Here is a 13702-nt window from a genome sequence, read left to right as displayed (position 1 = left end):
TGCATCTTATTGCTAATTAGGAGCAATTAAAAACCAAGAATACAGCTGTATAAAGCTAAAATAAGCAATAAGGGTTGAAAATCTTAACGAGCGAGACAACTAAAGGGAAGCAGAAGTGTTACTTGAGCAATAAGTGCTTCTTATTAAGCAACTGGATTGGAGCAAAAACCTGCAGCCACTGCGACCCTCCAGGACCGTGATTGAGGACCCCCTGGTCTAATTGATAATGCACGTCCATGGCTAAATAGCTGCAGCTTTTTAACTCGTATCCTGGGACCACAATGCTTACCTAAACTGGATTTGCTGTTGTTATGTCATAGAGTGATGCAATAGTCAAAATGACAGAAAGACATCAAAGCAGAGAGGCACTTCTCAAATGTGTGGAGCCCAGTAGCAGCGGAGGTCTACGTGTGTGTCTGTCTGTCTGCCTCCACTGTCACAGCGCTCATTACAACATACAAATTAATTATTAATCTTCAGTTACCTTGTGCTACCAAGCTCTTGAATGGAGAACAACACATTTAGACTTATATTTTCTCTCAGCTTAAAGTCGGTTGTTCAGTTTCATTTTCACTCCTTGAAACCCCGAAGGTTTTAAGTGCACAGCCTGGAGAAACCGTAAGCAGGTGTTTTAAGAAGAAGCCCCGGGGGCAGAGACGTGCAATGGCAGATTTTTCCACTATTCTCCACAGATTTGTTAATGGATTCTCCACAGACCTGTATTCCTCATTTGTGAATCATATTTGGCTCCTCAAGGGTTGTTGATTGGTGACTCTAAGGCTGAATTTATACCTCAATGTCTGAAATAGAATTGGTGAAGAAATCTGATCCTGCATCTGTGATGGTTACATTAGAAGGTCTAAATGTGGCCTGAGTGTTGTAAATAGGGTTGTGTGAAACAGAATTCACAGCAAAAGTCAGTGTTTTGCTTCACAAAAAAACCTCTTGACCACAGATTTTAGTTTTAATTGCACCGTGCTCCCTTTTTCACCACTGCACATTCACAAAAATCTCCTCTTTTTTCCACTCAGTGTGATGAAACCCGTCCAGTATTAAAATAACATCTGAAATGTAAGCCGGCTGTCCGCAGTACCCAAAATATCTCAATACCTGAACTTGCTGTAGCTTGCTAAGAGATATAACACCTCATACAACTTATATACAATACAATACAATTTATTTTTGTATAGACCAAAATCACACAAGAAGTGCCGCAATGGGCTTTAACAGGCCCTGCCTCTTGACAGCCCCCCAGCCTTGACTCTCTAAGAAGACAAGGAAAAACTCCCAAAAAAACCTAGTAGGGAAAAATGGAAGAAACCTTGGGAAAGGCAGTTCAAAGAGAGACCCCTTTCCAGGTAGGTTGGGCGTGCAGTGGGTGTCAAAAGAAGGGACTCAATACAATACAATATACAGAACAGAATAAATCCTCAATACAGTATAAAAATAAAAATGTTAGAAGTACGGAGCAGAATTTAACAGTAGATGATATCACATAATAAGATTTGGATATATTTAGAGTCCTGGAGACCTCATCCATCAAGCGGCCTCCCCCATTTGGCCATTCCACAGTTTAATCAGCGCTGGGCCAGCCAATCCGATGAAAGGACCCCTCTTTCCCATGATTCCTGCGATCCTCCATCAGGGATGACTTTACCTTATGCAGGCAAAACAACTTGACAGGTGATCCGTGGCACCAAGTGCCACATTTGAGTACCGAGAAGAGAAACAGAATAGGTGAGGGTTAGTATCATATTAGAGCTATCAAGTTACTTATTTTTTAGTGCTAATGACTGACAACAGAGATGCAGTCTGTACAGCTAATCAGCAGCTCTAGTCAGGATATGCTAAACTGAAGTAGTGAGTCTTCAGCCGGGATTTAAAAGCTGAGACCGAAGGGGCATCCCTTATAGTAGCAGGCAGACCACACCACAGTTTAGGGGCCCTGTAAATAATAGCTCGACCTCCCAGTGTTATTTTATTAATCCTTGGAACCATAAGCAGACCGGCATCTTGAGATCTTAATGTGCGCTCTGATTTGTAAGTCATGATAAGTTCAGACAAGTAAGCCGGACCTTGGCGATTTAATGCTTTATATGTTAAAAGGAGGATTTTGAAATCTGCCCTAAACTTAACCGGGAGCCAGTGTAAAGATTTAAGAACTATTTATCTATTGGATCTCTGTAACTATGCCTTCTGTTTTTGTTTTTGCCTTTTGTTTCTGCTGCAAACAGAATAGATAGATAGATAGATAGATAGATAGATAGATAGATAGATAGATAGATAGATAGATAGATAGATAGATAGATAGATAGATAGATAGATAGTGTAACAAGAAGCTATATTGGCGCCTGACCCGACACAGATAATGAAAGCAATAGAGCATTTCTCATTGTATGAAATCAGGCCAGGGGCTTCATTTATAAAATGTGGTGTGGGATTCAAGTGTCAAAATATGCGCAGGGCAAGAAAACAGGAAAATGCTTATGGCAAAAAAAAAAGTCAGATTCATAAAACTTGTCATAAACACATTTCTTCACAATTTATGGTTTATAAATCAATGTCACCTTGTAAATGTGCATATGTGAGTGCGCCTCAAACGCCGCCCTGAAACACCCATATATGGAGCATGCTAATCTACCTCATACATATGCAGTGACAATGCTGCAGAACTTCATTGGCTGGTCAAGCAGCTTCTTCCTCCTGATGTGTCGCGACCTCGCCATTAGCATTCAAGCGTATGCAACTGAGAGTGCAAGATCATGTACAGCATTATAATGCCCTGTGCTCTTTTGGGGGTCCAGGAAAGGTGTAAGGCGCCATTGTCTGAGTGGGTAGCTGCTATCACCTGGCACGTGTAATGATGTGATTGCTGCTATGATGAATAGTACATGCCATATGAAACACTGAGGGTTCATCAAGTTACCCTACCAACAAGCCAGCCACCACCGTCAACTCCCTGAGAAGTGACAACAAGTACCCAATGTAAACTGACAAAACACCAAAAAAGTTCTTCAGTGCAAAAACATAGCATTGAGCCCTCTTAAAAAAGAACTAAGATAGAGTTTGGTCATCATATTCATGTGCATCGTTTCTGAGGTGTAATGTGTTTGCCATCTCAACGCACATTATAATAACGGCTTGTAATTGTAATTGTAATTGTTTAGCTGGCATGGCTGCATTTGCCTGCTTGATCAAAGGTGTCCTCATTTCACAGTTTCTCCAGTGTTGCATACACATGGGTTAGAGTTACCATAAATATACGCTTGTGCCCCCTATAGATTTCTTTTGGAAATCCTGACATTTGCCTGGGAAGTTACGTACACACATATTGAGCCTCTTTTTGTGCGTACGCAAGCTTTATAAATGAGGCCCCAGGTCTGAATCCTTTCCACCTTACATTTTATTCTCTCTCCAGATCTTCACCTCTTCCATCTTGAGATGAGCTTGTAACTTTTATCTTTGATCTTCATATTCGCCCTTTTGCCCCTATTTCATATTCTGGTAAGCAGCTCTTCTGAAGGGGTGTAACGGGGATTTTTAGGTGGCTGTGATCACAATGCCACCAGGTAAATATGGGAATGTTTAATTGATCCCTTTATATATTCCTCAGAGTTTCTTATATTCTCGGATGTTATAGATGTAGCCTGCCATCAGATCTTTTTACACTCACTGTGTGACGTTTTCAAGTTCTTAAGCTTGTCTGAGAGGCAGTTGAGGTGGGCCGGTGCACAGGTCTTTGTTGACAGCAGTATCTCTACAGTTTAGTTTAACAATTCAGTCATGGTATGGTAACAATCCAGAGGCCAAATCTTAACATTGCTAATGAAGAACATTAATTAATTACATTAAAAACATTAATAAATAAAAGAGAGAAAGAGAGCTTCTATAAAGGCTGCATGGTGCAGGGTCCAGAACTGATAGGAAAGTGAAATACATAAATCTCTCATGTTGTAAAGGAGTTCAAAGGTTGGTGCAAAATTCGAGAAATGGCTGGTTGCGATGAACCTAAATTATCACTATTGCAAAGCTGCGGTTTTTTTCTGTGCCCAAAATGTCTAATATTACCAACACTTTCATTTTGTCGGACAGCACTTGGCTTCTTCATGTAGATGAACTGATCATGTGATGGATTTTTTACGAATATCATTCCATCTCTGTTTAATCAATACCTTTTTATGAGCTCATTGTTCAGCATTTCCAAAACTTTTTACTTCTTCTGGGATGTGTGTGCACCAATCTCTGCCTGAACGCCAGCTCCTAAGTAGAAATGGGTGATTCATGAACGATTCATTCTTTTTCAATGACTTTTTCATTGAATTATCCATCCATCCATCCATTATCCAACCCATTATATCCTAACTATAGGGTCACGGGGGTCTGCTGGAGCCAATCCTCATTGAAGTATATGAACAGATTTTTGAGCACGAATGAATCTGTTCAGTGGACGTCAATGGGACTTATGCTAAAGTGTATGTGTGTTCTGCTTGACGTAATCCTTGTCTTCCGTTTCACTGCCACTTCTGCTATCTGCGGATGGATTTGTAAAGTACATGTGCAAGAACCGTCTGACTCCTGAGTCTCAAACTCATTTGATTTGCGAACATTTGATACGACTATCAGACTAACAGTTCTCGTTCATTTGTTTTGTGAACAAGTCAGTATCACAGATTTAGTCAAATGATTCTCATTCATTCGATCTGAGTATCGGTCTAACGATTTTCGTTCATTTGATACGACTATCGGTCTAACAATTCTCGTTCATTTGATTCGTGAACAAGTCAGTATCACAGATTTAGTCAAATGATTCTCATTCATTCGATCTGAGTATCGGTCTAACGATTTTCGTTCATTTGATACAACTATCGGTCTAACAATTCTCGTTCATTTGATTCGTGAACAAGTCAGTATCACAGATTTAGTCAAACGATTCTCATTCATTCAATCCGAGTATGGGTTTAATGATTTTCGTTCATTTGATACGACTATCGGTCTAACGATTCTCATTCATTTGATTCGTGAACGAGTCAGTATCACAGATTTAGTCAAACGATTCTCATTCATTCGATCTGAGTATGGGTCTAATGATTTTCGTTCATTTGATACGACTATCGGTCTAACGATTCTCATTCATTTGATTCGTGAACAAGTCAGTATCACAGATTTAGTCAAACGATTCTCATTCATTCGATCTGAGTATGGGTCTAACGATTTTCGTTCATTTGATACGACTATCGGTCTAATGATTCTCATTCATTTGATTCGTGAACAAGTCAGTATCACAGATTTAGTCAAACGATTCTCATTCATTCGATCTGAGTATGGGTCTAACGATTTTCATTCATTTGATACGACTATCTGTCTAACAATTCTCATTCATTTGATTCGTGAACATATCAGTACTCCAGAATCAGTCTAACGATTCTCTTTCAGTTGGTCTGAGTATCGGTCTAATGATTCTCGTTCATTTGATACAACTATCGGTCTAACGATTCTCATTCGATTCGTGAACATGTCAGTACCACATTATGAGTCTAATGATTCTTGTTCGTTTGATTTGTGAACGAGTCCGTACCTAATATGAACAAATCATTATGAGTTGCACAATTGCCATTCACTTGTGATTCTGTAACGTAACATCCTATTTTAGTTGTGCAACTTCAATTTGTTTTGTTGTATACGAATTATCATAATGGTAAAAATGTATATGCATTTTTTTAAATATGCTTATGTCTGCATACTTATTTAATTAATTATATAATTTCAAATGATTGAATTAATTATATGCAATTAAATACTTGTGAGGTGATCAAAGGGGGAGCACCCATGAAACTACAGTCCAAGCTATCCCTAAAAAGAAAAAAATAAAGGAATCAATTCACTTAAAGCGGGTAGTTCAAAAGAATCGATTCAGTAAATTAAATCGAAGTGTCCATCACTACTCGTAACAAGTCAGGACAGCTCATGAGTGCGCCTAAGTCTTGGAGAAGTTAGGTGTAGTTTCCTAAATTAGGAAAATTGATAACAAATGCTATTACTTCTCCTCCTAAGAGTTGGACCGAATCTGCATCACTCCAAGACTTTTGAGCCAGTCCGTACCATCCTCCAACTCGGAGATGCTTGATAAAAAGATCAAGATCACATTTTATGAGCAGATCGTTCCAAAGGGTTCACTTCTACTTTTTCTTCCCACTGTACCTTTATGGAGGGGTCCTGGTTTCTCAATGGTTTTCCGTAAGAGCGACACTGAGAGGCTGAGAGGACATTGTGTGAACATTTACTGCCAGTCATCCTGGAGAGTGTGGGTTAGTGCACAGATGTGGATGCTTTAGGATTGGTGTGTTGATTTAAGAACTGGGTGTAAAGTCACAAGGTGGCTGCCGTTTCCATTTTTTTTCCCTTAGATAACACAGAGCATAGTTTTTGTACAAAGCCTTAGTGTTTGGGGTCATCCTTCATGCTGTTTAAAGCTATTCTGTTTGCCTGACCTACTTAAAAGAAGGAAGTCAAAGCTGTGAAAAATTCCCCTCAAGAGATTCTTTCATCCATTTATTTATTTATTTATGTATTTATTTTTGCAAATTCCTTTTAATGGCTTTGACTCACTTTAATGAATTTTATATTTTATTGCATACGTTTTGTGTGAGTTTCAAGGCAGATAAACACCACCCCCATCCACCCGATCCCTTTGAACCAGACCCCCCCCCGATTACTGAGTTTCATTCCAACTGATCTCTTAACTTGTAAAGCACGTGTTGCCCCCAACAGAATGTCTTTCCCTCTTTTGTACTTTCGCTCTCTCTTTGATGAAACCTGCAGAACTCGTTTTTCATGGTTGATTCCTTCCCTTCTTTGCGCCTCGTCTGTTTATTTAACAACGAATAATAAGCCAACCAATTTAAGAACAGTATTCAGTCATGTGAAAAAGTAAGTACACCCCATAGATATTGTTGACTTTCTCAACATATTTGAACAGATTTCACAAGAAACTTAATGTTAACTCGCTGTTCACTGTTAAGAAAAGGTTTTATGTGCCTGACCTTGTGTGTCTGTGTATGTGTGTGTCTGTATATATATATATACATATAGTGGCAGGAGGCTGGGGGGGCAGACCCAGCCAGGATGCCTAGAATGAACGGGAGGTGGTTTACTTGTTCCCTGGGCCACGAGGGGGCAACCGTCCTGGATAAAGAAGGGACCATGGGGATGGAGCCAGGAGGCTCAAACACATTGGGGCCTGTGGCCACCACCAGGGGGCGCTCCGAGTGTCATGGAGCCCGGAAAACCTGCACTTCTGCCACACCTGGGCAGGTGGAGGAAGAACCTTCCGGGGACACCTGGATTGCTTCCGGATACTCGTGCAGCACTTCCGCCACACCAGGAAGTACTGCCGGAAGGTCATCAACGAGCACCTGAAGCACGTCCGGGTGAACATAAAAGGGACCACCTTCCTACGTTCCGGGAGCTGGAGTCGGGAGTGGGAGCAGGACGAAGCTCCTGTGAGCAGAGGAAAGGCGGTCTAAGGACAATGCGAAGAAGGCCCGTGTTAGGGGTGTTTCGCGCGGGAGCACTGTGTGCTGTGCGGGACTTTGGTAAAATAAATGTGTGGTTGTTGTCTGTCTGGTGGTGTTCGGGCGACTTTTCACTATATATATACTGTATATATATATATGTTACATATTTTACTGTCAAATAATGCAAAGAGTACGCGACATGTGTTTCACCCTCATTTAATTACTCCAGACCTACAGGCTGTCAAATAAAACGAACCACACGCCGTGGTGCCACGTAAAGGGGCTTCGTCTCTGATGCTGACGTCCGAGGTTTGATCCCCGCGAGGGGAGCAGTAGAGTAGAATGAGGGCGAAACACGTGTCGCGTACTCTTTGCATTATTTGACAGTAAAAAATACAACATTCCATGATCTGCTTCTCGCAGCTGAAGAGGGCACCGTGGCGGATGTTTGCTGAGGGCAGACCAACCACATGTGTTACCTGGTAGGTAACCACCTGTACAATCAGGTCGGGACTCAGACTACGAATGCAATGAATGTAATTACTCCGGACGTACAGGCTGTCAAATAAAATGAAGCACATGCCATGGCGCAGCGTAAAGGGGCTTCGTCTCTGATGCTGACGTCCGAGGTTCGATCCCCGCGAGGGGAGCAGTAGAGTGTGTACGCCTGATGAGCACAAATGAGGGCGAAACACATGTTGCGTACTCTTTGCATTATTTGACAGTAAACTATGCAACATACCATGATCTGCTTCTCGTAACTGAAGAGGGCACCGTGGTGGATGTTTGCTGAGGGCAGACCAACCACGTGCATTACCTGGTAGGTAACCACCCATACAATCAGGTCGGGACTCAGACTACGAATGCAATGTTTATATATATATATATATATATATATATATATATATATATATATATATTTTTTTTTTTTTTTTTAATTGGCGGCAGCACTGCACTGGTTTAGACGTATTTCCTGCTGCCATACCCACGCTGGTGCAGTTCAAATGCCTGTCCTCTTCAAGGTTCCATTCAAACATCACCACTTGTGATGAGTGAAGAGATTTGCGTGAAATCGAATTCCCAGTGTTACTCAGTGTTTTGATTCACAAGAAAATTTACGAAACAAATTGCATTTCACTTCTAGCAGAACAGCAGTTGATCTTATGAGACCGACAGCAAAATAATCAGACTGGAGCCAAATCGTTGTGCATACCCATCTCAGATGCTCAGTAAGTATGAACAGTCCAGCATTGGCTCTTAGCAAATGGGTCCATCTTTTTCAAGCATTATTGAAGTTATTAGCAGAAAACTTCAGTTAGGAGGATTGTGCAATAACCCTTCAGTCGGATTAAAAGAAACGGTTCTGTCTTGTGTGTGTTTTGTGAGTGGATGGATTTTAGAAATTGGTTGCTCTTTGTCAGGGGAAAGATCTAGCAATTCCTGAACCTCATTTGTATTTAATTGTGGAGTGTTTACCCCTCCAAGACTACAAACCAGCTAACCATAACAATGAATGTTGTGGAATGTGAGCGGTTCATCAACTGTGGCATGTTAAAAGTTGTGTAGTGTGATCCACTTCCTGCCGACCTGAGGCCTGTTGTATAAAGCTTGACGGCTCCTTCTAACGCCAAACACAAGGGTTGGTCTTTTGTACCACATATCAGTGTCTTCACTAATTATGTGTATTTTATTTTGATTGGCAGAATTGGAGTTGAAACAGGGGCAGAAGAACATGGAGCTGCATTTTGCTTCAAATCCCAACTGTATCCTACACATGAAGGTGCCAAAGGAGTTCCACACCAGAGTGAGGAATCTTCTGAAAATGATGTGTCAGAAATCGATGCTCCAGAGCTAAATGGTGGCTCACCACAAGATGGAGGCAGTAAGAAAGTCCTGTTCCACATCAGATCCTTGCCCATCAACCAGGGCAAACAGTTTCCTTGCGTCACCGTAGATCAGATCTTGGCCCGGATGGAGGAGAAGCAGAATGAGAACAAGAGGCAAAAAGAGGCGGCATCCAAAGCAGAGTCATCTATGACACCCTGGGGATTAAAGTACAGGGGCATCGGGGGGTTGACGTCTCCCAAAATACTAGGCGCGGCCCCCTTCACTTTTCTGAAGAGCAAGAAAGAGGAACACGAAGGAGACCTGCCCAGCGTGACCACATTGGAGAGCTGCCCAGAGATAGCAGAACGCTTAGTGGAGAAAGCGCCCACCAGTACAGAGTTCTTAAAGTTCCCCGCCAACCTGGATGAGCCCGTCCCGACCAGTCCATCACAGGCTAAAAGAGCTGAGGCAGACGTCCCGGGTAGAAGCTCACTGAACGGTGGTGGGTTTCTTCTCACACCACCTGCACAGGTAACACCTTACTTCTCACCTTGTTTAGACATGAAAATAAATTCATATTTTTATAACTGTGAACTCATCTGGTCGCTGTTAAGGTCCGCACTTCACTTGAAGTCTTGTTACAGTCTTGTAACCTTGCTCCGTAACACTTACTCGATTATGTTGACCTCTTCTGTAAGTCGCTATGGATGAAGGTGTCTGCTAAGTGAATAAATGTAACCGTAAATGTAGAAGTGACATTTCACTTCAAATGCAAGGACAGAACTGTCTACCTCTGGCTTTAGAGACTTGGCAAAAGCTAACGATGGATCAACAGTGACATCTGCTGGTGACAGGAAAAATCTACTGCCGTGTCTTAGGACTGGATTATGGCGGAGAGAGGAAGAGGTCAGCAAATTATTTACAATCGTTATGCCCATTTTTTGGGAAATTACTCCAAACTTGAGCAGTGATATAAATAGTACTGTATGACCTAAGGGGGGCTGTCACCTTCTCCTTATAAGGAGCAGATTGCTGAATTTCTCAGACCCTGGACCTGTTTCCCATTCTGCTATTAAAATTCCAGAGCTTCCTGTGATTCTGAATTGCAATACAAAGAAACAGCAGACACTGATTTACGTTTGCGGAATGTAAGGACTGCTGCAGGCGCTTATAACCGAGAGAAAGGGCGGAGAATGAAGAGGGCATGAGAATCGGCGAGACCGTGCATTAAATCTCAGGCCTGTTTAGCTAGCATTGAGGTCTTCAGACTTTTTAAAGTGACACCCTGCTTTCAAATAAAAACGACAAACTAATTTTTCAAATAAGTAAACAATAAACCATTGCATCTGCTCGTTTTTTGTTCTATTACACGATTCAGAGAAGCTGCAAATAAACTTTACGAATACTCACAATTACATGCCAGAACCATGTATACATAATGTATAGACACAAAGGCTGCACTCCCACTACCACGTTTTTTAATTAAAAACACAAACATTAGTCTCCATTCTTGTCTTTCGTCTCCATGAACCCATTTTATCTCCAAAAACGGAGGCTTCTGAAAATCCTCTCCAGAGCTGTATACTTGTGTAAATGCAAAGACAAAAGTTAAGCAGGTTTCATTTCGAAATTCTACGCGTAATGGTCATAACAGTCGACAACGTCTGCCATGTTAAACTTTCTTATTTATGGCCCCATCTTCACGAAATTTGGTAGGCAGCTTCCCTGCGCTAACCGAAACCGATGTACGTACTTATTTCGGTGGTATGACGCCACTGTTGGCCGCCATATTGAACTTTCCAATGGTCTTTGTTACTTATAGGCCCATCTTCAAGAAATTTGGTACGCGGGTTCCCAACGCTAACTGAATCCTACTTACATACATATATACGTCCATAGCCTGCAGCTCGGTCGCCGTGTGAGGCGGCGTTGGGTCCCCCATCCCCATGCCTCCCACGTAGTTGGCTGCCTGCCTATATAAGGCCGTCCGTCACTCCGGTCTCTTCATTCCTTTCCTTGCTTCACCACAGTATTCACATCTCTCTGCTGATAACTGCAGCCTTTTTATTTAATCCACGGCTTCTCCGATGTTTTATTGTTCGTTTATTACGATTATAGTTATTGTGTAGGTATTTTAGACTTAGTTCACATTGTTCAGGTACCCATTTCCTTTATCGTTCCAACTGTACCCCCATTAACAAGTCTATTGAGGTGATCACCATCGATCAAAAAACTGTCACTTACCGAGTGGTTTCCATGCCCGGAGATGGCGACTGCTTTTACCATTCTCTGTGTTACATATTGCATGGCCATATCAGGCTCACTCTTGATATCCGGAGGAACATTGTGTCTTATGTATTGAATGACTGGGACAGGTTCAAGGTGTGGACTGATGACGGTACAGGAGATAATTATACTACACAGGAGCACTAGAAGAGTGAAATGCTTAAGCCCTTCACCTATGGTTCTGCATGTCAGTTGATGGCTGCCTCTGAATTGTTCGGTTGTCGCTTTCAAGTGTACCGAAATGGCCAAATATTTTACACCTTTGGACAACCGCCAATGCCTCTTAAACATCTTAGATTCACAGGTGACGATTTGAGTAGTGGACACTTTGATGTTTATGAATGTTTAAACTCTCAAAAGCTGGATGTGAAGTTATAGATGAAACCCATTTCAATTCAAACGCCTCCAATTTCCAGTAAGGCTCTGCTTCGCAATGACAATTAATAAGTCTCAGGGACAGACCCTACAAAAGGTTGGCATTGATTTGAGGCAAGATTGCTTTTCACATGGTTAACTATATGTTGCATGCTCAAGAGTAAGCTCAGCACACAGCTTGGTCATATTACAACCGGAGGGCCGAACTGACAACGTGGTATACAAAGAGATCCTTAACAAATAATTATTGGTATATTTTCCCTCAGTTTAAAATGGTTTACTTTTCTTCTTAATAAAAATTTTAAAGCAGTACTTTGCCGCTGCGAAGCGCGGGTATTTTGCTAGTCTCATATAATTGGAAAAATGGCAGAAAATAACCAGGCTGTCAGGTGATGTCTTCACAGCTGTGAGTCATAAAAACACGACTGCCGACTTCTGGTGGCGACGTCCCTTTTGAATAGTCCCAGCAAGAAGAGGTGGGTTTAATGTTTCAGAATCAGTGGTCCTCATATTGTCAATCTTCTGGTGTGAGGGTAGAAGGATAGGAGAAGTACGTAGGTGAGAGCGCCAATCCTTGACTTGGGGTGGAATTACTCTATAATAGGCCCTGAGGTTGTCTCCCATTTGCACATGTGTGACAGCTCTCTTGGCATTGTAGTACGGATGGGTAAAAAAACGTAGACTTCTGAAAATGCAGGCTCAAACTCTACTTTGATTACTGTATATACTTGCGTTTTTAAGTTCTCCCACGCATAAGTCAGGGCTTGATTTTACCGCATCATTTTTAATGTGGAAAACTCACGCTATTGGTCCAAGAGATTATGATATGCTAACGCCCACCTGAGAGAGTAACCACGGAGCACATGGCCTTTTTTTTTTCTATGTATTGTGCCTACGTCACCACACCGTAATACCCGAACTATTCCGAAGAGACGTTTGCACTGTTTTGTGTTTTTTTGTATCTCACACCTTCATACACCTTTATATTAAGAGCATCCCTTATCGACGATGGAGCATTCGATCAGAAGGAAAAAGGAAGGTGGGTTTAAATTAAAAGTCATTGAAGTGACGAAAGAAATTGGTAACTGCGCTGCTGCAAAATTCGATGTGTCTGGGAAACTGGTGCGAGATTGGAGGAGGCAAGAAGATGTAAAAAAAAAAAACAAAATTTAAGTGTCGTATTTTTGAACGGGCGTATAAGTCAGGGTCTGATTTTATGATCGATTTTTTGGGTTTCAAGAACCGACTTATACGCGAATATATATGGTAGTTACTTGGCCCTTCCTCGATTGGTTCCTGCTCACTACATTTTCTTAGCTGCTCTGCTCACCTTATGTTCATGCTGTTGTTGTTGTTCAATGCCATCCTTCTGTAGAAGGGCTGGTGGTGAGCCACTCACTCTTTAATAATACCACCTCTAATAAGGTGGTAGGTGCTTGACTCTTTCCACCTCACAGTTAGAAAACAATTTCCTGTGTGACGGATGGCCGGCGAGAGTTTCCAGCCCTCACCCCCAGGCCGCCAGGAGGAGCTCTCCCGACAGCATGGATGGGCCCCGAATTCCAGCAGGGCCTCATGGACTTTGTAGTTTTTATGCACAGCCCTGCTGGATACCTTGGGGACCACCGGGAGTCGCTGTAGGGAGGCTCGTGGACTCTTACGTGCCCTATAACCCGGAAGTGCGTCATAATCACATGACA

General features: G+C 42.0%; 1 protein-coding gene across 1 annotated transcript in view; it reads left to right on the top strand.

The window, feature by feature from the left end:
- The window catches only part of LOC114659668 (uncharacterized), a 119614-nt gene that overhangs the window by 38116 nt on the left and 67796 nt on the right, over positions 1 to 13702 (top strand). Inside the window, exon 4 of the mRNA XM_028812269.2 lies at positions 9218 to 9872. Within this exon, the coding sequence (XP_028668102.1) occupies positions 9218 to 9872 (655 nt within the window). The remainder of the gene's footprint in view (positions 1 to 9217; positions 9873 to 13702) is intronic.

Source organism: Erpetoichthys calabaricus, chromosome 10 (genome assembly GCF_900747795.2).
Source record: "Erpetoichthys calabaricus chromosome 10, fErpCal1.3, whole genome shotgun sequence".
NCBI classification, from domain to species: Eukaryota; Metazoa; Chordata; class Cladistia; order Polypteriformes; family Polypteridae; genus Erpetoichthys; species Erpetoichthys calabaricus.
Note: the sequence above shows the minus strand (reverse complement) of the source record. Positions and strands in the feature narration are given on the sequence as shown.